Here is a 22,232-nt window from a genome sequence, read left to right on the forward strand (position 1 = left end):
CAGGAGATCGAGACCATCCTGGCTAACACGGCGAAACCCCGTCTCTACTAAAAACACAAAAAATTAGCCGGGCGAGGTGGCGGCGCCTGTGGTCCCAGCTACTCGGGAGGCTGAGGCAGGAGAATGGCGGGAACCCAGGAGGCGGAGCTTGCAGTGAGCTGAGATCTGGCCACTGCACTCCAGCCTGGGCGACAGAGCAAGACTCCGTCTCAAAAAAAAAAAAAAAAAAGAAAAAAAGAAAAATTCTGGCTGGGCGTGGTGGCTCATGCCTGTAATCCCAGCACTTTGGGAGGCTGAGGAGGGCAGATCATTTGAGGTCAGGAGTTCAAGACCAGCCTGGCCAACATGATGAAACCCCATCTCTACTAAAAGTACAGAAATTAGCTGGGTGTGGTGGCAGGTACCTATAATTCCAACTACTCAGGAGGCTGAGGCAGGAGAATCGCTTGAACTCAGGAGGCGGAGGTTGCAGAGAGCCAGTATTGCACCACTGCACTCCAGCCTGAGCTACAGAGTGAGATTCTGTCTCAGAAAAGAAAAGAAAAATTTTAAGTACAGAAAAAATACCACTCAAACTACCATGTCCTGATAAAACATATTGGGCATATAAGTTTTTGTCTACACATAGTTTTAGCATTTGTTAAAATTTGTTTTTCTAATTTTAAAATGTGTGCTTGTTAGTCTGAAGTTATTTCAAATATAAATATTGTACAAATAGTGGAGCAGGTAAGGGCCCCCGTTTTTCCTAGATCTGGAAAATAGATTTTTATAAATGAGATATTTATACATAACTACTTGCACCTTTTTATTTAACACATTTTGGGTGTCTTACCTATCAGAACCTATTGCTTCATTCCTTTTTTTGTTGAGATGTAGTCTCTCTGTTGCCTAGGCTGGAGTGCAATATTGCGATCTCGGCTCACTGCAACTTCTGCCTTCTGGGTTCAAGCAATTCTCCTGCCTCTGCCTCCCAAGTAGCTGGGACTACAGGCATGTACCACCACACCTGGCTAATTCTTGTATTTTTAGTAGAGATGTGGTTTTACCATGTTGGCTGGTCTTGAACTTGAGACCTCAGGTGATCTGCCCACCTTGGCCTCCCAAAGTGCTGGGATTACCAGCATAAGCCACTGCACTTGGCCATCTCTTTTTTTTTTTTTTTTTGTAGGAGTATACCTTAGTTTATTTAGCTAATCTCTTATTTATGGAGATTTGAGTCCTAGTTTATTTCAGTGCTATAATGAACATCCTTGCACATATATGTCTGTGCACTTAACCAGAATGTTTCTGAAGAATTTGTTCCTAAAAGTGGAAATGCTATATCAAAGGTTATACTTAAAATTTTAATAGATATTGCAAATTATCCTTCATAACAAAAATTATGGTCAAACTTACCCCTTTTGTTAATCTGACAGGTAAAAAAGAAGCAAAAAATAATTTTTAGTTTGAATTTATTTATTTATTTTTCACTTTTTTTGTGTGTGTGACCGAGTCTCACTCTGTTGCCCAGGCTGGAGTGCAGTGGCACAATCTCAGCTCACTGCAACCTCCACCTCCCAGGTTCAAGTGATTCTTCTGTCTTAGTCTCCTGAGTAGCTGGGATTATAGGCATGCGCCATGTTTCACCATGTTGGCCAGGCTGGTCTCAAACTCCTGACCTCGTGATCCGCCCACCTCGGCCTCCCAAAGTGCTGGAATTACAGGCGTGAGCCACCGCGCCCAGCTTGAATTTATTTAAATATGAAGGATAGGTAACATCTTATATGGTTATTTGTAAATTATAGTTATTCTCAATAGCCTATTCATAGTCTGCATGTATGTGTTATAGCTTTTATTTTAAGGTTATTAGCCCTTAATCTCATACATTTTGAAAACATTTCTTCCCAGGTTGTTGTCTTTTTATTAATAGTATCCTTTGGCATATAGAACTGTTTTGATATGGAAATATTATCTTTTTATTTATGCCAGTTTAACTTTTTAAAAAGTTATCCATATATCATTTATTATTATTACTATTTAGACAGAGTCTTGCTGTGTTGCCCAGGCTGGAGTGCAGTGGTGTGATCTCAGCTCACTGCAACCTCTGCCTCCCAGGTTCAAGCGAATCTCCTGCCTCAGCCTCCCTAGTAGCTGGGATTACAGGCACGCACCAGCATGTCCAACTAATTTTTGTATTTTTAGTAGAGATGGGGTTTCACAGTGTTGGCCAGACTGGTCTCGAACTCTCAACCTCAGGTGATCCTCCCACTTCAGCCTCCCAAAGTGCTGGGATTACAGGTATGAGCCACCATGCCCGGCCTATATATCATTAATTACTTTCAATGACTTCAGACATTCTCTTATATTACCATTTCTATTGGCTGCTCAGTTTTTATAACAATTTATCTACTTGGTTACTAAGTTTCCAATTTTCTTTATAAACAACACTGTGTTAAATTTCCTTATAAATACTACCTTTGAATACATCTGTGTATTCTTTGGATACATTCTTAGAAATGGAATTGCTGTGAGTAAAGAGTACAAAAATTTGTAAGGCTTTTGGTTCCTGTTGTGAAACTACCCTCCAGAAAAGCTGCATTCATTCATAATTCTAAAAATTCCCCAGATTATTTATTTATTTGAGACGGAGTCTCACTCTGTCGCCAGGCTGGAGTGAAGTGGCACGATCTTGGCCCACTGCAACCTCCGCCTCCCGGTTCAAGTGATTTCCTGCCTCAGTCTCCCAAGTAGCTGGGACTGTAGGCACGTGCCACCACGCCCAGCTAATTTTTGTATTTTTAGTAGAGATGGGGTTTCACCATGTTGGCCAGGATGGTCTGGATCTCCTGATCTCATGATCTACCTGCCTCAGCCTCCCAAAGTGCTGGGACTACAGACAGGAGATACCGCACCAGGCTGAATTTCACCTCTTAAAGGTATAAACACTATTAATAGTCTGCATATTCTTCTTTTTTTTTTTTTTTTTTTTTTTTTGAGACGGAGTCTTGCTCTGTAGCCCGGGCTGGAGTGCAGTGGCTGGATCTCAGCTCACTGCAAGCTCCGCCTCCCGGGTTTAGGCCATTCTCCTGCCTCAGCCTCCGGAGTAGCTGGGACTACAGGCGCCCGCCACCTCGCCCGGCTAGTTTTTTGTATTTTTAGTAGAGACGGGGTTTCACGGTGTTAGCCAGGATGGTCTCGATCTCCTGACCTTGTGATCCGCCCGTCTCAGCCTCCCAAAGTGCTGGGATTACAGGCTTGAGCCACCGCGCCCGGCCTGCATATTCTTCTGAAGCTGGGAAGGTGTTAATGCCTACATCTTTATTTTTTTGTAGGAGTGTACCAGTCTCTTATTCCTGGAGATTTGAATCCTAGTTTTTTTCAAACAATGCGATAATGAACATCTTTTTACATGTATCTTTGTGCACTTAACAGGAATGTTTCTGAAGAATTTGTTCCTAAAAGTGGAAGTGCTAGATCAAAGTGTGTATTTAAAATTTTAATAGATATTGCAAATTGCCCTCCAAGATGGTGCATGTTTTTTTGCTCATGCTGGTCCTCCTTTCCTACCCCTAGGTAGAACTCATTAATCCTTTGTTGCCTTCTCCTTTGTCTTTTTTCCCTGCAATTCCACTTTTGACTCTTAGAGTGAAGAATTCTTGGATCTGTAAATGCATTGTCCTGTTTCCTGGAGCCTCTTCGTTCCCCTGTCAGGCTCCTTGAGGGCAGGGCCTGGTGAACACTAAATCATCTATCCTGTGCCTCACACAGTGTTGGGAACTCAGGTCTCAGTAAGGACAACCTACATTGGGGCTACCAGGCCTGCATCAGCTCTGTGACTCAGAAGCTTCCTAGAGATTCTCAAGTCTCCTTAGCTTTTGAGTGTGTGCCTGCAGAAAGGGGGTAGCTACTCCTCCACCTGTACCTAGCAGGAGTTGGGGACTTTCCCACTGGGGCTTGAGCACAAAGGTGGGTTCAGGCTGCCTGCAGTTCTGTGGTTAGAGGAATGCCTCTGGAGGAAGGTGGGCCTGGGTACTGCTCTGGCGCTGCCTTTCACTAGCTGTGTAGCATTGAACAAGTTTCCTGACCTGAGCAGCTTCCCTCTCTGGTTGTGAGAATTAAGTTAGGTAATGTGTGTAATGTCCACAGCACTGTTTCTTGTACATGGTAGACACTCCATAAACAGAAGCTGCTATTATGACCTTGGTCTAGACTTCTCTAAGAAAAGAGGATGCATTGGGAAGTCAACCCCACCATACTTAGATGCAACAGCAGCCAGAGCTCTCCCAACAAGAGCCCCCCAAAGCACTGATCAGCATCCTTCAGCAGAACTCAATTCTACTCCAACAATCAGCATGTTTAATGGGGCCCCCCTGTGGCACTGCCCTCTGCCCCCTCTGAGGTTCGCACACCATGGGCACGGACTCGATACAAGCATGTGAAACGGGGGTGGCCCCAGTTGCTTAGAATCTGGATCTTCACCTTGGGAAAGGCAGCTGGGGGGTCATTCTGGGGAGACAAATGGATCATGCCAAGGGCTGCCCTCCTCCTGGGTAATTCATCCCTCACTGCCCCACTCCCTTGGCACCTTCACCCTGGAGACAAACACACCTGCAGGTGGAAAGTCTGAATCTCCGATTTCTCAACATCAAAGGTGAATTTCCCCAAGAAAACTTCAGTTTCATCATCAACCTGGAGGCCCTGGTGGGTGAAGAGTGAAAGGAGGAACCATGAGGGGGACAGGTGGAGGGGGGAGAAGAAAACTTTGCTGAGGATCTTCTATGTATTCAATAGCTATATGCATGTTCTTATGTATTTTTTGATGGTTGTATACTGTAATTCAGAATGTGGGCTCTAAGAAACCAGGTTTTATTTTTTATTTTTTTGAGACAGAGTCTTACTCTATCGCCCAGGCTGGAGTGCAGTGGCGCGATCTCTGCTCAGTGCAAGCTCCGCCTCCTGGGAAGAAACCAGGTTTTAAATTTTAGTCCTGCCAACAGTTAGTTGTGTTACCTTGTACAAATAACGTCCCCTCTCTGAGCATTACTTTCTTCATCTTTAAAGGGAGAGATAATAACAGTACATCATAGGTTGTTATATGGGTGCAAAGCAGGTGTGGTGGCTCATACCTGTAATCCTAGCATTTCAGAAGGCCGAGGCGGGCGGATCACTTGAGGTCAGGAGTTTAAGACCATCCTGGCCAACATGGTGAAACCCCATCTCTACTAAAAATACAAAAATTAGCCGGGCGTGGTGGCGCACGCCTGTAATTCCAGCTACTTGGGAGGATGAGGCACAAGAATCGCTTGAACCCCAGAGGCTGAGGTTGCAGTGAGCTGAGATCGCTCCACTGCACTCCAGCAGCCTGGGTGACAAGAGCGAGACTGTCTCAAAAACAACAACAAAATAAGAATGCATGTAAACTGCTTGGCAGGGAGTAAGTGCTGTGCAAGCAATAACTAATATCTGGATATGGTTATGACTATAAAGAGCTCCAGCAGCTCTGAGAGGCAAACAGTAGTATCTCCATTTTATAGATGAGCAAGCAAAGACTTGGCACGAGTTCTCAAGACTGCTTGGGGCTGTCTAGGCAAAATCCCCCACCTCCTGACCTCGTCCGCACTCACAAAGACCGCGAAATCGCGGGGGGCGCTGTTGGCTCCTCCGGTGTGCTCCACGCTGGGCGGTGGATGCTGCAGAGTGATGTCGCTCAGCTGCACTCGGCCCGGCAGTTGGATCACCACCTGGCCTTGGTCGCCTTCAAAAGCCCAGCAATTCCCGGGGAACACGTGAGGCTGCAGGTGGGCGGAGGGACCATCAGAATCGTCGGACAGAGCGACTGTTGCCATTCCCCAGCCCGGGCCTCAGCTGGACCGCATCCATCGGCCCGCCCAGAGCTCCACCTCCAGCCCGCCCAGGGTCCAGTCCCCAGCATTGCCAGGTCTCTCCTAGAGTTAAAGGCGGTCCTCGGGCTCGTCCAGAGCCCCACCCAGGCCAAGCCAGGCCCCGCCTAGCGCCACGCCCTCGACTCAGCCAGGCTCCGCCTGCAGGGCGAGGTTTTGGTGCTTTCCCCAGCGTCCCGCCCCAGGTCACATCCCGGGATGTTTCCAGACCTACCTCCAGGATAACCGTGGGCGGCCGTGCGTAGTTCCAGAAGCTGAAGCGATTCCAGAAGTAGGCAGTGTTCCTGTCTGCGTAGTCGTGGGATGTCTTCTGCAGGTCGATGGAGGCTCCTGGAAAAGGGAGAAGTACCCTCAGAGACTCCCAGGCCTTGCCAGGAGTCGGGGCGCGGGGACAGAGTGGGGGCTGTCCGAGGCTCTGTCTTCGGCCGGTCAGGTGCATGGGAATGTCTGTGTCAGGGTCTTGGCCTCTTTCCTGTCTGCGTCTCTGTCTTCCAGTGTCTCCGGGTCTTACCCACAGAGCTCAGCGCATAGTCGGGCTTCCGCACAAAGTCCTCATTCAGCCTCTGGAACACGAGCTTGGCCACTCTCTGCAAGGAGGGAGAGCGAGGCCTGGAGGGGCGAGGCTTGCGGGCCGCTTTTACAGGTGGGCGGGACCTCTGGGAGCTGGTTGCTTTGGGGCGGACTTCGTGGGCCCTGGGAGAAATCCCGCAGGGCTCTGGGCGGAGCTTAAGTCGCAGGACCCTGGGAGCACGGATCCATCAGGGGTTTCCCAGGTGGGCCCGGGCTCACCTCACTGTTGGCTGCCCGAACAGTGGACACCTCCTTGTGGAGTTTATCCAGCTCGGCCTGGAGCTGTTGCAGCTGCTGCCCCTGGGAGCGCACGCGCTCGTGGTACTCACTGGAGGTGGGAGGTGGGCGCCGTGGGGTTGGCTCCCTGTCCCCCTGGACACCTCCCAAAGGCCCCCACGCCTTCAAGGTTCTCAAAGAAGCAACTTTGAGCCCACCAATTTCCCACCCTAGGTGCCCCCTTTCACCTTAGAGTCAGCATCTCCTTAGGTTCCTGTTGGATGAAGGGACAAAACACAGAGCCGCTCAGCTCCCGTCGTCCTTGCTCCTACCTCAGCCTGGAAACGGCCAGGGCTTCCTTTTTGAAGACTGTCCCCTTTCCTCAACTCCTCCTTGACCTCCCAGTATCAGAACCCCCAAGAGCCCCTCAAGCACAATCCCTCATAAATCTGTTTATATCCAGCCGTTCTTAAGGATTGTAGCCTCTGGCACCCCCACCCCAGCAGACCAACAGTCCAGGGGACCCCCACAATCTCCAGATCCACAACCTGCCAGCCCCCTACCCCAGGACAGTCTCCCCAACTCACATTCTCCAAAGGAGAGACCAGGTACAGAAGCCCCAGCCAGATTGCTGGAGAAAGAGGGGGAGGGGTCTCAGGGGAAGGAAAAGGAAGAGAATGGGTTTCCCCGGCATAGGGGGATAGTGGAAAGAGGCTTGAGGGGGTTAAGCCTGGGGAGGACAGTGGGAGTCTGAGGGGGAACTAGAGGGCTCTGCAGGGGAATGCCAGGAGCTGCAGGAGCGAGGATGTAGGAGAAAATGTGCTGGGTTTGCCTCCAAAGCACCCAGGGCAGGGGCTCCAGGGAATTCACTGCCCCTCACCTGCCAGAAAGAGGCTCAGCAGCGACACAGCCGTGAACAGGAAGCGGATGGAACAGACCTCCCTGGGGAACCGGAGGGAGGCTGAGGCCCCGACCTGCTCAGCCCTCCAGTCCCCACCCCATGGTCCTAGACCCAGCTCCTGCCAACACGACTCAATCAGATCTGAATCGGCTCAAGCGCCAGCAAGGTCCCGGCCCTGCTCCCCACCTCCTCCAAAGAGCGGCCCCTGGGGCGCCAGCGTCCCTCCCTCTGACCTGTACATGCTGACCAGCACGTCTCCTGCCAGGGATAACAACACGCTCAGCACCTGGAAGAGCAGGCCTGAGGCCAGGACAGGGGGTCAGAGAGGGGCCCATGGCAGGGACAGGCGGGGGCTCAACGGGCGTGGTGTCCGGGTTCAGAAGGGGCTCGGGAGGGGCTGGGAGTGGGCCTGGGGTTCAGGAAGAGTAGGGTGGGCTAGGAGAATTAGATGGGGGCCAGGAGGATGAGTTGAGGCTCGGAGAGGGGCTTGATACTCAAACGGGGGCCGGGGGCTCAGAGAGAACTGGAGTTCAGAGAGGCGAACCCGAGGGTCAGAGGGGGTCGCAGCTGGCCTGGCCCGTACTCAGAAAGCTCTTGAACACCCGCGAGGGAGGCATCTCCTGCCTCAGATCCAGGGTCGGCAGAAGGTCGAGCGGCTCCTCAGAGACTGCTGGAGACCCAGTGGGTTCTGCGAGAAACCAAGGGCTCCATTGGGGCCTTGCGCACCACAGACCTATTTTCCCCTCGAGACCCGGCCGCAGATTGCTGAGTCCAGAAGCCAGAAAGCTGGGAAGCCTCTCAAAGGCTTTGGTCCCACCGCAGCCCTATCCCGGCTCCCGCTCCGCCCTCTGAAGCCCCGCCCCTCAGGGAGGCTCCGTCAAGACTTGGTCTCCTGGGCGGGGCGCGGTGGCTCACGCCTGTAATCCCAGCACTTTGGGAGGCCGAGGCGGGCAGATCACGAGGTCAGGAGATCGAGACCATCCTGGCTAACACGGTGAAACCCCATCTCTACTAAAAATACGAAAAAACTAGCCAGGCGAGGTGGCGGGCGCCTGCAGTCCTAGCTACTCGGAAGGCTGAGGCAGAATGGCGTGAACCCGGGAGGCGGAGCTTGCAGTGAGCAGAGATCACGCCACTGCACTCCAGCCTGGGACACAGAGCAAGACTCCATCTCAAAAAAAAAAAGAGTTGGTCTCCTGGCCGCGCGCGGTGGCTCACGCCTGTAATCCCAGCGCTTTGGGAGGCCGAGGCGGGCGGATCACCTGAGGTCGGGAGTTCGAGGCCAGCCTGACTAACACGGAGAAATACCGTCTTTACTAAAAACACAAAAATTAGCCGGGCGTGGAGGCGCATGCCTGTAATCCCAGCTACTCGGGAGGCTGAGGCGGGAGAATCGTTTGAACCCGGGAGGCGGAGGTTGCGGTGAGCTGAGATCGTGCCATTGCACTCCAGCCTGGGCAACAAGAGGGAAACTCCGTTTCAAAAAAAAACGGAGTTGGTCCCACCCCCAAAAGGATGACCCGTCCCCAGCCTTAGGTCTTGGTGGAGCCCGATTGTCCTGGGAGCCACTCACGCTAACACTGAGGCCGCACCTTCTCAGTGGCGCCCAACCACAAGATTTTACCCGCCCCTTCCAATAACCATTGAGGACACCGAGGCTCCGCCCCTTAAGGGATCTCATTTAGCACCTCCCCTTTACCCTACAGAACCACCTTGTAGGAGGTGCCCAGATATCATCTTAGTCCCATTCCCGCCCGGCACCACCCTTTAGGCCCCGCCCCCTCCATCGGCTCACCCGGGGTCGACCCCGCCCGCACCCGAGGCCCCGCCCCTCACGGTTGCCGCGCCACAGGCTGTCTGCCAGTTGTGGCTCCGAGGCGCCGGCTTCTGCCGAGAGCTTCCTGCCCATGTGGTTCCTCCGGGCACTCCCGCGCTCAAGGCGGGCTCACCGCAGCTCGGGCCCCGGGCTCCTCTGCCCTCGGGGTCCCCAGGCCCCGGCCCCGCTGACCGGAGCCCGTTGCTGTCCTCCGAGGTGATGCTCACTGAGCTGTTCTCGCTGAAAAAGTTGGGCGTGTGCTTGCGCGAGGACGAGGCCGAGCCCGGGCGGGAGCTTCGCCGCATCCTGACCCCCTGCTGCCCAGTCACGGACGCTAAAGCCGCCGCCGCGGTCGCCAAGGCCCTGGAGCCTCCTTCAGCCGCTGCGCGCCGCGGGGACCACAAGGACCCTGCTTGAAGTCTGCAGGCCCCGCGGCCGCACCTGCCCTCCCGCTGTGTCCCGGCCGGCTGCTGACGTCACAGAGGAGCCTCGGTCTCCACGGGCTGCCCTGGCCGCGCGTCACGGAGCTGGCCGTGACGTCACCGGGAGCCGTAGCCATGGCAGCCTCTCCTTCTGACTTTGTTGTTGTTGTTAAGAGACAGGGTCTTTCTCATTGCCCAGGCTGGAGTGCAGTGGCTTGATATAGCTCATTGTAACTTCGAACTCCCAAGCTCAAGCGATCCTCCTGCCTCGGCCTCCCAAAGCGCTGGAGTACAGGCGTCAGCCACCGCGCCCGGCCTCTTTTAAAGCAATGATGTCACAGCACTTCCCAGAAAACCCCATCTAAAATGGCACTCAGTGTATAACAGATTCTTCTTTCTTTCTTTTTTCTTTCTTTCTTTCTTTCTTTCTTTCTTTCTTTCTTTCTTTCTTTCTTTCTTTCTTTCTTTCTTTCTTTCTTTTCTTTCTTTCTTTCTTTCTTTCTTTCTTTCTTTCTTTTCTTTCTCTTTCCTTTCTTTCTCTTTCTTTTCTTTTTCTTTTTTTTTTTGAGATGGAGTCTCACTCTGTTTCTTTCTTTCCTTCCTTCCTTCCTTTCTCTTTTCTTTCTTTTTTTTTTGAGATGGAGTCTCACTCTGTTGCCCAGGCTGGAGTGCAATGGCACGATCTTGGTCCACTGCAACCTCCGCCTCCCGGATTCAAGCGATTCTCCTGCCTCAGCCTCCTGAGTAGCTGGGATTACAGGCATGCACCACCACTCCTGGCTAATTTTGTATTTTTAGTAGAAACGGGGTTTCTCCATGTTAGTCAAGCTGGTCTTGAACTCCCGATCTGAGGTGATCCGCCTGCCTCGCCCCTCTCGGCTCCTGGGATTACAGGCGTGAGCCACCGCGCCCAGGCTTATTTTTTATTTTATTTTATTTTATTTTATTTTATTTTTTGAGACAGAGTCCTGGTCTGTCACCCAGGCTGGAGTGCAGTAGTGCAGTCTCATCTCAGTGCAACCTCCGCCTCACAGGTTCAAGCGATTCTCCTGCCTCAGCCTCCTGAGTAGCTGGGATTACAGACACCCGCCATCATGCCCAGCTAATTTTTGTATTTTTGTAGAGACAGCGTTTTACCATGTTGGCCAGGCTGGTCTCGAACTCCTGACCTCAGGTGATTTGCCTGCCTGGGGCTCCCAAAGTGCTGGGATTACAGGAGTCAGCCACCGCGCCTGGCCGCTTTTAAAGCAAGCGATGACGTCACAGCACTTCCTAGAAAACCCCATCTAAAATTGCACTTAACGAATAACAGTTTCTATCTCCCATCTCTGTTTTGTTTTTCTCCTCAGCACGTATCACTAACATGCTATATATTTCATTTCTATCTTTCTTTTTTGAGATGAGGTCTCACTCTGTTGCCCAGGCTGGAGTGCGGTGGCAGGATCTCAGCTCACTGCAACCTCCATCTCCCGGGCTCAAGCAATCCTCCCGAGTAGCTGGGACTACAGGGGCCTGCCACCACACCCAGCTAATTTTTGTATTTTTTGTAGAGACGGGGTCTCACTATGTTGCCTAGGCTGGTCTTTAACTCCTGAGCTCAAGTGATCCACTCACTTCTGCCTCCCAAAGTGCTGGGATTATAGATGTGAGCCACCTTGCCCGGCCCATTTATTTATTTCCTTATTGCCTACCATGTCCACTAGAACATAAACTTAACGCGGGCACAGATTTTCATTCACTACTGTATCCTCCAACACCTAGATAAGCCTAGCATGGTAGGTGCTCAAATATTCGCAAATAATGAATGTTAAGAAGGAGCAGGGCATCACTTAGGGCACTTCTAAATGCTTAGTCCCCTTTGCTCTGCAAGCCCTTCAGTCCCCTCCTCTCATCCTAGACATCAGGTCAGAGAGCTTATTCAGGATCTGTGGGTCCCTCCCCCAGACCCATATTTCCCAGGGGTCTGTGGGTTGAGAATTCAGCACCCACCAATCATCATACCCACACTCAGGCTGCACACCTGAGCCATGGAGGAAAGAATGAGGAATCAGATGGTCACAGCCAGAAGACTAGAGGTCCCCAAACTCTTGCTATGTAACAGAATATCAGTGCAGCTTATAGAAATTCAGCTTCCCAGGCAAACCTTGTGATTCTACTGCAGATACCACAGAATTTCTGAGTTGACCCAGGAATGCTTTTTTGTTTTGTTTTTGTTTATTTTTTAGACAGAGTCTTGCTCTGTGGCCAGGTTGGAGTACAATGGTACGACCTCAGCTCACTGCAAGCTCTGCCTCCTGGGTTCAAGCAATTCTCCTGCCTTAGCCTCCCAAATAGTTGGGATTACAGTCATGTGCCACCACGCCTGGCTTTTTTTTTTTTTTTTTTTTTTTTTTTTTTTGTATTTTTAGTAGACACGGGGTTGCACTATGTTGGCTAGGGTGGTCTCGAACTCCTGACCTCAGGTGATCCGCCCATCTCGGCCTCCCAAAGTGCTGGGATTACAGATATGAGCCACTGTGCCTGGCCAGAGTGTGCATTTTTAACAACCACATTTGTGATCCTAATTAAAGACCACATTTTGGGGCCAGGCTTGGTGGCTCACACCTGTAATCCCAGCACTTTGAGAGGTTGAGGTGGGCGAATCACCTGATGTGAGGAGTTTGAGACCAACCTGACCAACATGGTGAAACCCCATCTCTACTAAAAATACAAAAAATTAGCCGGCTGTGGTAGTGGACACCTGTGGTGGCCCGTGCATTTAGTCCCAGCTGCTTGGGAGGCTGAGGCGGGAGAATCACTTGATCCCAGAAGGCAGAGGTTGCAGTGAGCCGAGACCGCACCACTGCACTCCAGCCTGGGCCAGAGAGTGAGACTAAAAAAAGAAAAGAAAAAAAAAAAAACAATGCATTTGAAACACAATGCAGTGCATCGTGCACAAGTTGCACAGCTAGGTAAACAGGTCCAGGTAGGGGAATAACACACCGCATCACATTAGCAAATCCTGCCCTCCAGTGCAGTCCTCTTGCTGCCATCTCATACCTTCCTTAGAATGTTAGGAACTGGGGCTGGGCGTGATGGCTATGGCTCAGGCCTGTACTCCCAGCACTTTGTGAGACCCAGGCAGTGGATCACTTGAGGTCAAGAGTTCGAGATCAGCCTGGCCAATATGGTGAAACCCCGTGTCTACTAAAAATACAAAAATTAGCTGGGCTGGTGGCGTCCAGCTACTTGGGAGGCTGAGGCAGAAGAATTGCTTGAACCCGGAAGGCGGAGGTCACCGTGAGCTGGCATCGCACCACTGCACTCCAGCCTGGGTGACAGAGCCAGACTTCGTCTCAAAACAAAACAAGAATATGTGGCAGTGGAACTGGAAGTGGCAGTTTTTGAGGGGTTGAGGCACAGGGACAATCTGTTAAGCTATGTTCCAGCCCAAAGGAGAGATGCCCATGCCAGGCTCCAGAGGGAAGACATCAATACCTTGCTTCATTAAGTGCCACAGAACCCACATGGAAGAAGGGAGAGGAAGGCGAAGGCACTGCAAACTACAAATTCTGGTTCATACCACCCCATCTCTCCCTCTGCCATGTTTTCTGTCTGTTAACTCCTTTGGGTCTCAGTGTCACTATCTGTTAAAAGGGGGAGGTGAGCTGGGCACAGTGGCTCATACCTGTAATCCCAGCACTTTGGGAGGCTGAGGTGGTCTCACAAGGTCAGGAGTTCAAGACCAGCCTGGCCAACATGGTGAAACTCCGTCTCTCTACTAAAAATACAAAAATTAGCCAGGCGTGGTGGCGCTCGCCTGTAATCCCAGCTACTGGGGAAGGTGAGTTAGGGAATTAGTTGAACCCAGGAAGTGGATGTTGCAGTGAGCTGAGATCGCACCACTATACTCCAGCCTGGGCAACAGAATAAGACACTGTCTTTTTTTTTTTTTTTTGAGATGGAGCCGTGCTCTGTCACCCAGGCTGGAGTGCAGTGGCACGATGTCAGCTCACTGCAAGCTCCATCTCCTAGGTTCACGCCATTCTCCTGCCTCAGCCTCCCGAGTAGCTGGGACCACAGGTGTCCGCCACCACGCCCAGCTAATTTTTTGTATTTTTAGTAGAGAAGGGATTTCACCATCGAGACCAGATCCCCTGACCTCTTGATCTGCCTTTCTCAGCCTCCCAAAGTGTTGGGATTACAGGCGTGAGCCACTGTGCCTGGCTGACACTGTCTTAAAAAACAAAACCAAGAAACAAACACAAAAAAGATTGGGAGGAGGTGAAGCCTTCCCCCAGCATCTGAGGGTTCAGGTCTAATCTGGGCCTTTCTTAAAAACAGAACAGCCTGTCCCTCTTCTGATATGTTTTAGACCCTCAAACTCATTTGAATACATAACAATTGGCCAGGTGCAGTGACTCACTTCTGTAATCCCAGCACTTTGGAGGCCTAGAAGGGCTGATCAACTGAGGTCAGGAGTTCAAGATCAGCCTGGCCAACATGATGAAACCCCATCTCTACTAAAAATAAAAAAATTAGCCGGGCGTGGTGGTGTACGCCTGTTAATCCCAGCTACTCAGGAGGCTGAGGCAGGAGAATCACTTGAACCCGGGAGGTGGAGGATGCAGTGAGCCAAGATCACACCATTGCACTCCAGCCTGGGTGACAGAATGAGACTCTGTCTCAAAACAACAACAGTGGAGAAATAGGCAGAACAGGGCTTTCCAACCCAGTACTGAGATGGAAAAGCTGAAGCACAAGAAGAGACCATGACTGGCTCAAGCTTACACGGTAAGAACCAGCTCCTCTGACTGTCTAATCTTATCTGCTGCCTCTGCCGCCGCCCAATACATTCCTTGTATTCAGGCCAAACTGAACACATTACATGGGCCCAGAAAACATGCAGCATTTCTTCCCACTGCCTAGGTTTCTGTCTTTGCTCCCAACTCCTGTCCTTTGAGCCACGGGTCCCCAACCCCCAGGCCATGGACTGGTACCAGTCCGTGACCTGTTAAGAACCAGGATGCACAGCAGGAGGTGAGTGGTGGGTAATGGAGCATCACCACCTGAGCTCCGCCTCCTGTCAGATCAGCAGCAGCATTAGATTCTCATAGGAGCGCGAGCCCTATTGGTAACTGTGCATGTGAGAGATTTAGGTTGTGTGCTCCTTATGAGAATGTAACACCTAATGATCTGAGGTGGAACAGTTTCATCTCCAAACCATCCTTTCCGCCCCCTGCCCCTACCCCCGACTCTGTCCATGGGAAAATTGCCTTCCATGAAGCGGTCCGTGGTCACTGGTGCCAAAAAAGATTGGGGACTACTGCTCTAAGCAAATTTTCTTTTCTTTTGGGGTGGAGTCTCACTCTGTTGGCCCAGGCTGGAGTACAATGGCCCGATCTTGGCTCACTGCAACCGCCGCCTCCCAGGTTCAAGTGATTCTCCTACCTCAGCCTCCTGAGTAGTTGAGATTACAAGTGCACGCCATCATACCTGGCTAATTTTTGTATTTTTAGCACAGACGGGGTTTCACCATGTTGGCCAGGGTGTCTTGAAGTCTTGGCCTCGTGATCCACCTGCCTTGGCCTCCCAAAGTGCAGGGATTACAGCAGTGAGCCACCATGCCCGGCCACTTTCTTTCCTTTTAAATTTTTTTTTTTTTAATTGAGACAGTGTTTTGCTCTGTTAATAGCCTAGGCTGGAGTGGAGTGGCATGATTACAGTTTACTGCAGCCTTGACCTCCTGGGCTCAAGAAATCCTCCTGTCTTGAGCTCCCAACAGGCATGAGCCACCGTGCTGAGCCTAAACCAATTTTTTTTTTTTTGAGACAGTGTCTCGCTCTGTCGCCCAGGTTGGAGTGCAGTGGCGCGATCTTGGCTCACTGCAAGCTCCGCTTTCCAGGAGCCTAAACCCATTTTAAACATTCCTTTTTTAGGGAAGCACCTCTGGTCTCCCTCCTCTGAGTTCCTGGGCCCTGACCCTTTTCTGCTCTGCAGGTAATTCCAGTCTTTCTAGGCTGTGTTAGCTATTGGAGTCATGAAGTTACTGGAAGACAGACACATGTGATTCTCCTCTCTCTGGCTGCACACCCTGCAGGGTGCCATAGCACAAGTCCTGCAAATAGAAGGTGCAGGACATGGTAGATCATGTCTGTAATCCCAGCACTTGGGGAGGCCAAGGAAGGAGGATTGCTAGAGCCCAGGAGACCAGCCTGGGCAACACAGTGAGACCCCACCTCTTAAAAAAACCAGGTGGTGTGATTGCATGAGCCTGTAGACCCAGCTACTAGGGAGGCTGAGTCAGGAATATCACTTAAGCCTGGGAAGTTGAGGCTGTAGTGAGCTGTAATTGTGCCACTGCACTCCAGCCTGGGTGACAGAGCAAGACCCTGTCTGAAAAAAAAAATTTATATATATGCATATATATATATATATAAATTTATATATATTTATATATATATATATATATATAGAATTAAAAGGCCTGGCTGTGAACTCCTGTGAGTACATACTTTCACATATTATGGGTTCAGATTTCAAGATACATTCATGACTTCACTCAGCAAAAGTATTGTATATCTGTTTTAGGGTTATTAACCTAAGCGATGAGCTCTTTGTCCACAAAAGTGTACACATACCCAATATTTTGCAGAAAATTTCAAAGATTTGCAGCCTCCATGGAGCCATTCTATGGTCCCACTAGGATCCTAGGACCCCAAGTTAAGGACACCTGGCTTCCAGCTGAATGACTATTTTGTTGCAAGCTAGGAACACACATTTAATCACTTTTTAATTCAATAAATGTGTTGAATGCCTACAGCACTACTTCTGAGGGCTAAGGGATTAATTTATTAATTCATCCATTTGTTCAGTGTTTTAAGGGCCTACCATGTGCCAAACCCTGATCTGGGCACTGAGAACAGGAAGATGAACAAGAAACAACATGAGGCCAGGTGTGGTGGCTCACGTCTGTAATCCCAGCATTTTGGGAGTCCGAGATGGGAGGATCACTTGAGGCCAGGAATTTGAGACCAGCTTGAGCAACATGGCAAAACCCCATCACTACAAAAAATACAAAAATTAGCCAAGCATGGTGGCACATGCCTGTAGTTCCAGCTACTTGGGAGGCTGAGCCTGGGAGATTGAGGCTGCAGTGAGCCTTGATTGCACCACTGCACTTCAGTCTGGGTAACTGAGTGAGAGACCCTGCCTTAAAAAAGGAAAAAGAAAGAAAGGAAGGGGCTGGGCGCGGTGGCTCACTCCTGTAATCCCAGCACTTTGGGAGGCTGAGACGGGCGGATCACTGAAGGTCAGGAATTCGAGAACAGCCAGGCCAACATGGTGACACCCCGTCTCTACTTAAAAATACAAAAATTAGCCTGGGTGCAGTGACTCATGCCTGTAATCCCAGTACTTTGGGAGGCCGAGGCAGGTGGATCACAAAGTCAGGAGTTTGAGACCAGTCTGGCCAATATGGTGAAACCCCGTCTCTACTAAAAAAATTAAAAAAATTAGCCAGGTGTGGTGGCATGCGCCTGTAGTCCCACCTACTTGGGAGGCTGAGGCAGGAGAATCGCTTGAACCCGGGATGCAGAGGTAGCAGTGAGCCGAGATCACACCACTGCACTCTAGTCTAGGCAACAGAGCGAGACTCCGTCTGAAAAAAAATTAGCTGGGCATGGTAGCGGGCACCTGTAATCTCAGCTATGTGGGAGGCTGAGGCAGGACTATTGCTTGAATCTGGGAGGCAGAGGTTGGAGTGAACCAAGATCACGTCACTGCACTCCAGCCTGGGCGACAGAGTGAGACTTCATCTCAGGATAAAAAAAAAAAAAAAAAAAAAAGAAAGAAAGAAAGAAAGAAAAAAGGAAGAAGAAAGTAAAAAAGAGAGAGAGAGAGAAAGAAAAGAGGAGAGGCCGGGCATGGTGGCTCATGCCGGTAATCCCAGCACTTTGAGGGGCTGAGACGGGCAGATTACCTGAGGTCAGGAGTTCGAGACCAGCCTGGCCAACATGGTAAAACCCCGTCTGTACTAAAAATACAAAAAATTAGCCGGCTGTGGTGGTGGACACCTGTAATTCCAGCTACCCCGGAGTCTGAGACAGGAGAATTGCTTGAACCCAGGAGTCAGAGGTCGCAGTGAGCTGAGATGGCGCCATTGCACTCCAGTCTGGATGATAGAGCAAGACCCCATCTCAAAACAAACAAACAAACAAAACAAAACAAAACAAAAAAAACAATTGAGGCCTCATTGGCTGGCAGGGAACAGACTGGGGTCCTGTTCACTCCCCTTGCCTCCCTCCCACCCTATCACAGCTCTCACTCCCCGAGGATGCAGGATGGAGGCTGAGGCAGTCCTGCCAGCTTGCAGCTGGTGGAGGCAGGGAGGGCTGAACTGACCTCCAGGACCTTACCCCTATCTCTCGCTCCTCTCCTCCCTCTCCACCCATGACCCCCAGGCCTGCTCCCTGTGTGTTTGACTAAAGGGCAGGGATTGCTAAACCTGCTGGGTGACTCCAGTGAGTCAGAGGTGATTCAGGTGGGCGGGCTGGTGGGCAGAAGGGCAGATGGGCAGTGGAAGTGCCAGTGCCACTGGGACCATGGCTCTGACGGTATGCGTGCAACGACTAACAGGGCTGTCCGGCACCCATGACCGACAAGTGAAGCTCACCTTTCGAGGTGAGGCTTGCAGGGGCGCTCTAAGGATATTTGAAACCGGGGGCTATGGATCCTCCATTCCCTGGGCCCTTGACCAAATGCCATCCCATCTCTACAGTCAGTATCTTTTCTCTACCCACCCTGGTATCTCCAACCTGCTGCCTCTTTCCTTCCTATTGTCTACCTTTCTTTAAGGGTGAATCCGGGAGCGACTTGGCACTGGGCCAAGGGTGGGGAATACAAATTATTTTTGTGTGTGGGGGGGGAGGGACTAATAAATGACTAGTTTCAGTTCTGAGCAGGTTTTACCCAGAAAACAAGAAAAATTCGCTGTGGTCAAGAAGCAGATATTGGTGAGGTCAGTACAGTTGGTTCCTGATCTGTCTCCCATCCCATCCAAGACCAACCTGGGGTTCAGGGGCTCATTCCTGGGTTTGGGGAAGTATAGTCTTGGGAGATGGGGTCAGTCTGAGGCCTGAGAGGTCAGACCCAGATTGGAACAAATTAGTTGCAAGACTGAGGGAATTCATTCTTGTTCACTAGTTAGCCCCAGATCAGCCCTCACTCAGATTCAAACCCATGTGCAGGGATCCCTTCCAGGTTTGGGGATATTAGTCCTAAAGTTAGCTCTAAGTCTGGAGGATTGGCTCCTGTCTGAGAGTTAGGAATAGGTTTTTTTGGTGTTTTCTTTTTTGTTTGTTTGTTTTTTGAGACAGGGCCTCACTCTGTCGTGCAATGGCACAATCTCAGAGCACTGGAACCTTCATCTCCCAAGTTGAAGCGAGTCTCCTGCCTCAGCCTCCTGAGTAACTGGGATTACAGACATGTACCACCACGCCTGGCTAATTTTTGTATTTTTAGTAGAGACGGGGTTTCACCATGTTGGCCAGGCTGGTCTTGAACTCCTGATCTCAAGTGATCTGCCTGTCTTGGCCTCCCAAGGTGCTGGGATTACAGGCGTGAGCCACCACACTCAGCCAAGAATAGGCTTTGGATTGGAGTATGGGGTCAGCACAGCATGGGTGTCACAAGCTTCCTCCTGTCCCCAGCTGTTCCGATGGCCCCACTATGGGGCTCCACTGGCTGGGGAGTGTCTGTCTGTGCAGGTGGTCAACTGCAGCCGTGTATTCAGCCCTAGGTGAGTCAGCCTGGGGAGACAGGGATGCAGGTTGGGCTGGGGGTGACTTAGAGCCATTCCCTTGGGTCACTCTTTTGTTCTATGCCACTCCCCTAGGCCTCTAGGGACCCTGGTGATCTCCCTGCAGCAGCTACAGAATACTGGGCATTTGGTGCTACAGGAAGCCCTAGTGGATGAGAATCTTCGAGTGTCCCCGGTGAGCCCCTCCGGCCCCCAGGCTGCCACCCTCAAGTACCTCTAGATAAAGGGTTCCATTTCTCATAGGGGATAACCTAAGACCCAGAGAGGAGTGGTAACAAGGCCTCCAGCCAGGATTCCTTTCGGCAATTAATTCTTATGGGAGACAAAGATGAACCTGGCTGGATTTTCCTGGTGTTTCATGGAGGGGCTCATAGCCTAGTAGACATGGACTTAGCTTCCAATCTCAGATCTGCAATTTCCCGTCTGGGAACTTGAACAAGTTCTTTAGCATTTGGAAACTGTTTTCGTTTTTTTTTGTTTTGAGACGGAATCTCGCTCTGTCACCCAGACTGGAATGCAGCGGTGCAATCTCGGCTCACTGCAACCTCCACCTCCCATGTTTAAGCGATTCTCCTGCCTCAGCCTCCAAAGTGGCTGGGACTACACGCGCCCACCACCACGCCCAGCTAATTTTTAAATTTTTAGTAGAGAATGGGTTTCACCATCTTGACCAGGTTGGTCTCGAACTCCTGACCTTGTGATCCACCCTCCTTGGCCTCCCAAAGTGCTGGGATTACAGGCATGAGCCACCGCGCCTGGCCTGGAAGCTGTTTCTCATTTATATAATGTTGAGTGTTTTGTTTAGTCCGTCATCATTTGTTGGGCTCTTATGATAAGCCAAATGCTGAGCTGAGCAATGAGGATTCCGTGGTGAGCAAAACCAGATAAAGATTCACACCCTTGGAAGGGAGGCAAACATTAAACAAATATTCACACAAGTAAATGTGAAACTGGAACTAGCAGGTGTTAGAAGCAAGCTGGTAGGGGCTGGGAGAGGGTACAACAGGGGAGTATGATCTACTTGGGGGCCAGAGAAGGTTCCCTGAGGAAACAGTACCTGAACTTAGACTTGAAGGATAATAGATGTTAACTGGGAGGACAGAATGTCCCAGGCAGAGGAAAAGGCATATGCGAAAGCCCAGCGCCTTGAAGGAGCACAGCTGGGGTGCCTGGAGTGAGAAGGAGCTGGAAAGGATGGTGGGGCCAGACCAGGCAGAGTAGTGAAGGTCACCATAAGGGATTTCCAACAAAAATGAGAGAGTTTTGGAATCCTGTTGAGCCTCAAGAGGTAACTTGCAGCTGGGCACAGTGGCTCATTCCTGTAATCCCAGCACTTTGGGAAGCTAAAGCAGAAGGATCATTTGAGCTCAGGAGCTCAAGACCAACCTGGGCAACATAATAAGACCTCATCAATACTAAAAATGAAACAAACAAACAAGCAAAAAAACAGAAGAAAGAAAATAAAAAAAAAAAGAGGAAACTTGCCTACTTAGTTCTTAGTAGGTTATAAGTAGTCTACATTATTAATGATCAGAGAGGAACCACAAGGCACCACAGATGCTGGTCAGAAGGATCTCTGCCACCTGGAGTAAAAGGCATTGGCATTGTCCTTGGGCCTGTCTTAGACCCAGGGCAGTTGGAGGAGGGCCCTAGGGGATACTGTATCTGGTTTTAGATCCAGGTGGAGCTTGACCTGAAGTACCAGCCCCCAGAGGGTGCTACTGGAGCCTGGTCAGAAGAGGACTTTGGGGCACCCATCCAGGACAGGTAATCCCCCCAGCAACTGAAGCAAGACCTGGTGGTCTCAGCCCAGGCAGACCCTGGAAAGGGAGAAGTAGTGCCTAGTTCTACTCTGGATCTGCCAATTCAGTGGCCCTTGGACGTGTGCTGACCAGGTGTTGCTCTGTAGTCAGGCATGTTCCTCTTAGTCCTTTCATTTCTCTTCCCCCAGCTTGGAGTTAATTATCCCCAATGTGGGCTTCCAGGAACTGGAGTAAGTATGTGGGGATGACCTGGAGTCACCGAGGTCAGTCTTAGAGTTAGGAGCCAGTGATATGGAGGTAGCCCCAGGGTCTTGGGTCAGAACTGAATCAGTTCCAGGGTCAGAGGTCAGTCCTATAATCAGAGGTCAGTCTGGAATTAGAAAGGTCCCCAGGGTTAAGAGTCTGTCCTGGGATCAGTGAAGTCAGCCACAAGGTCAAGAACTGGTCCTAGGATCAGTGGGATCAGTTCAAGGGTCAGGGGTCGGTCCAAAGCTCCGGAAGTCAAGGGATTGCTCGGAGATGGGTGATGGGTTCCAGGCATATCCCTTGAGGGCCTTTCCTATCAGGCCTGGGGAGGCCCAGCTGGAGCGGCGGGCAGTGGCTCTAGGCCGCAGGCTAGCTCGAAGCCTAGGCCAGCAGAACGATGAGGAGAATGAGCTGGAGCTTGAGCTGGAGCAGGACCTGGATGATGAGCCTGACGTCGAACTTTCTGGTGTTGTGTTCAGCCCCCTCAAGAGGTAACTTGTACCCATGGCACACCTGCTCCCACACCCATCCACCCTCACAAACACACAGTCCCAGGGTGTGTGGGAAGGGTGGATTCTCTGGTCACTTGCTCATAGACAGACACTGCCATGTTCATACAC

The 22,232-nt window shown here is 50.8% G+C and overlaps 2 protein-coding genes across 12 annotated transcripts in view; one reads left to right on the top strand and one right to left on the bottom strand.

Moving 5' to 3' along the window:
- LOC126964247 (reactive oxygen species modulator 1) overlaps positions 1 to 22,232 on the bottom strand; it is a 186,771-nt gene that overhangs the window by 70,091 nt on the left and 94,448 nt on the right. The window contains exons 1-12 of one of the 11 annotated variants that reach the window (XM_050807193.1): positions 9,403 to 9,839; positions 8,150 to 8,254; positions 7,800 to 7,866; positions 7,546 to 7,607; positions 7,253 to 7,296; positions 6,914 to 6,939; positions 6,669 to 6,777; positions 6,391 to 6,466; positions 6,094 to 6,209; positions 5,604 to 5,771; positions 4,588 to 4,677; positions 4,316 to 4,485 (exon numbers count right to left, since the gene is read on the bottom strand). The exons of 6 other annotated variants lie outside the window; for them this stretch is intronic. In XM_050807193.1, the coding sequence (XP_050663150.1) occupies positions 4,336 to 4,485; positions 4,588 to 4,677; positions 5,604 to 5,771; positions 6,094 to 6,209; positions 6,391 to 6,466; positions 6,669 to 6,777; positions 6,914 to 6,939; positions 7,253 to 7,296; positions 7,546 to 7,607; positions 7,800 to 7,866; positions 8,150 to 8,254; positions 9,403 to 9,475 (1,086 nt within the window). In that variant the 5' untranslated portion in view covers positions 9,476 to 9,839 and the 3' untranslated portion in view covers positions 4,316 to 4,335. Of the gene's footprint in view, positions 1 to 4,273; positions 4,278 to 4,315; positions 4,486 to 4,587; positions 4,678 to 5,603; positions 5,772 to 6,093; positions 6,210 to 6,390; positions 6,467 to 6,668; positions 6,778 to 6,913; positions 6,940 to 7,220; positions 7,225 to 7,252; positions 7,297 to 7,545; positions 7,608 to 7,799; positions 7,867 to 8,149; positions 8,255 to 9,383; positions 9,840 to 22,232 lie in introns of those variants that run through there. 4 more of the 11 variants (XM_050807206.1, XM_050807195.1, XM_050807203.1 and 1 more) reach the window with 4 other exon arrangements.
- The window catches only part of LOC126964104 (fer-1-like protein 4), a 53,331-nt gene continuing 49,485 nt past the window's right edge, over positions 18,387 to 22,232 (top strand). The window contains exons 1-7 of the mRNA XM_050806931.1: positions 18,387 to 18,465; positions 18,747 to 18,802; positions 19,494 to 19,582; positions 19,679 to 19,778; positions 21,279 to 21,370; positions 21,555 to 21,596; positions 21,933 to 22,103. Coding sequence (XP_050662888.1) covers positions 18,387 to 18,465; positions 18,747 to 18,802; positions 19,494 to 19,582; positions 19,679 to 19,778; positions 21,279 to 21,370; positions 21,555 to 21,596; positions 21,933 to 22,103 — 629 coding nt within the window. The remainder of the gene's footprint in view (positions 18,466 to 18,746; positions 18,803 to 19,493; positions 19,583 to 19,678; positions 19,779 to 21,278; positions 21,371 to 21,554; positions 21,597 to 21,932; positions 22,104 to 22,232) is intronic.

Source organism: Macaca thibetana, chromosome 10 (genome assembly GCF_024542745.1).
Source record: "Macaca thibetana thibetana isolate TM-01 chromosome 10, ASM2454274v1, whole genome shotgun sequence".
Taxonomy (NCBI): Eukaryota; Metazoa; Chordata; class Mammalia; order Primates; family Cercopithecidae; genus Macaca; species Macaca thibetana.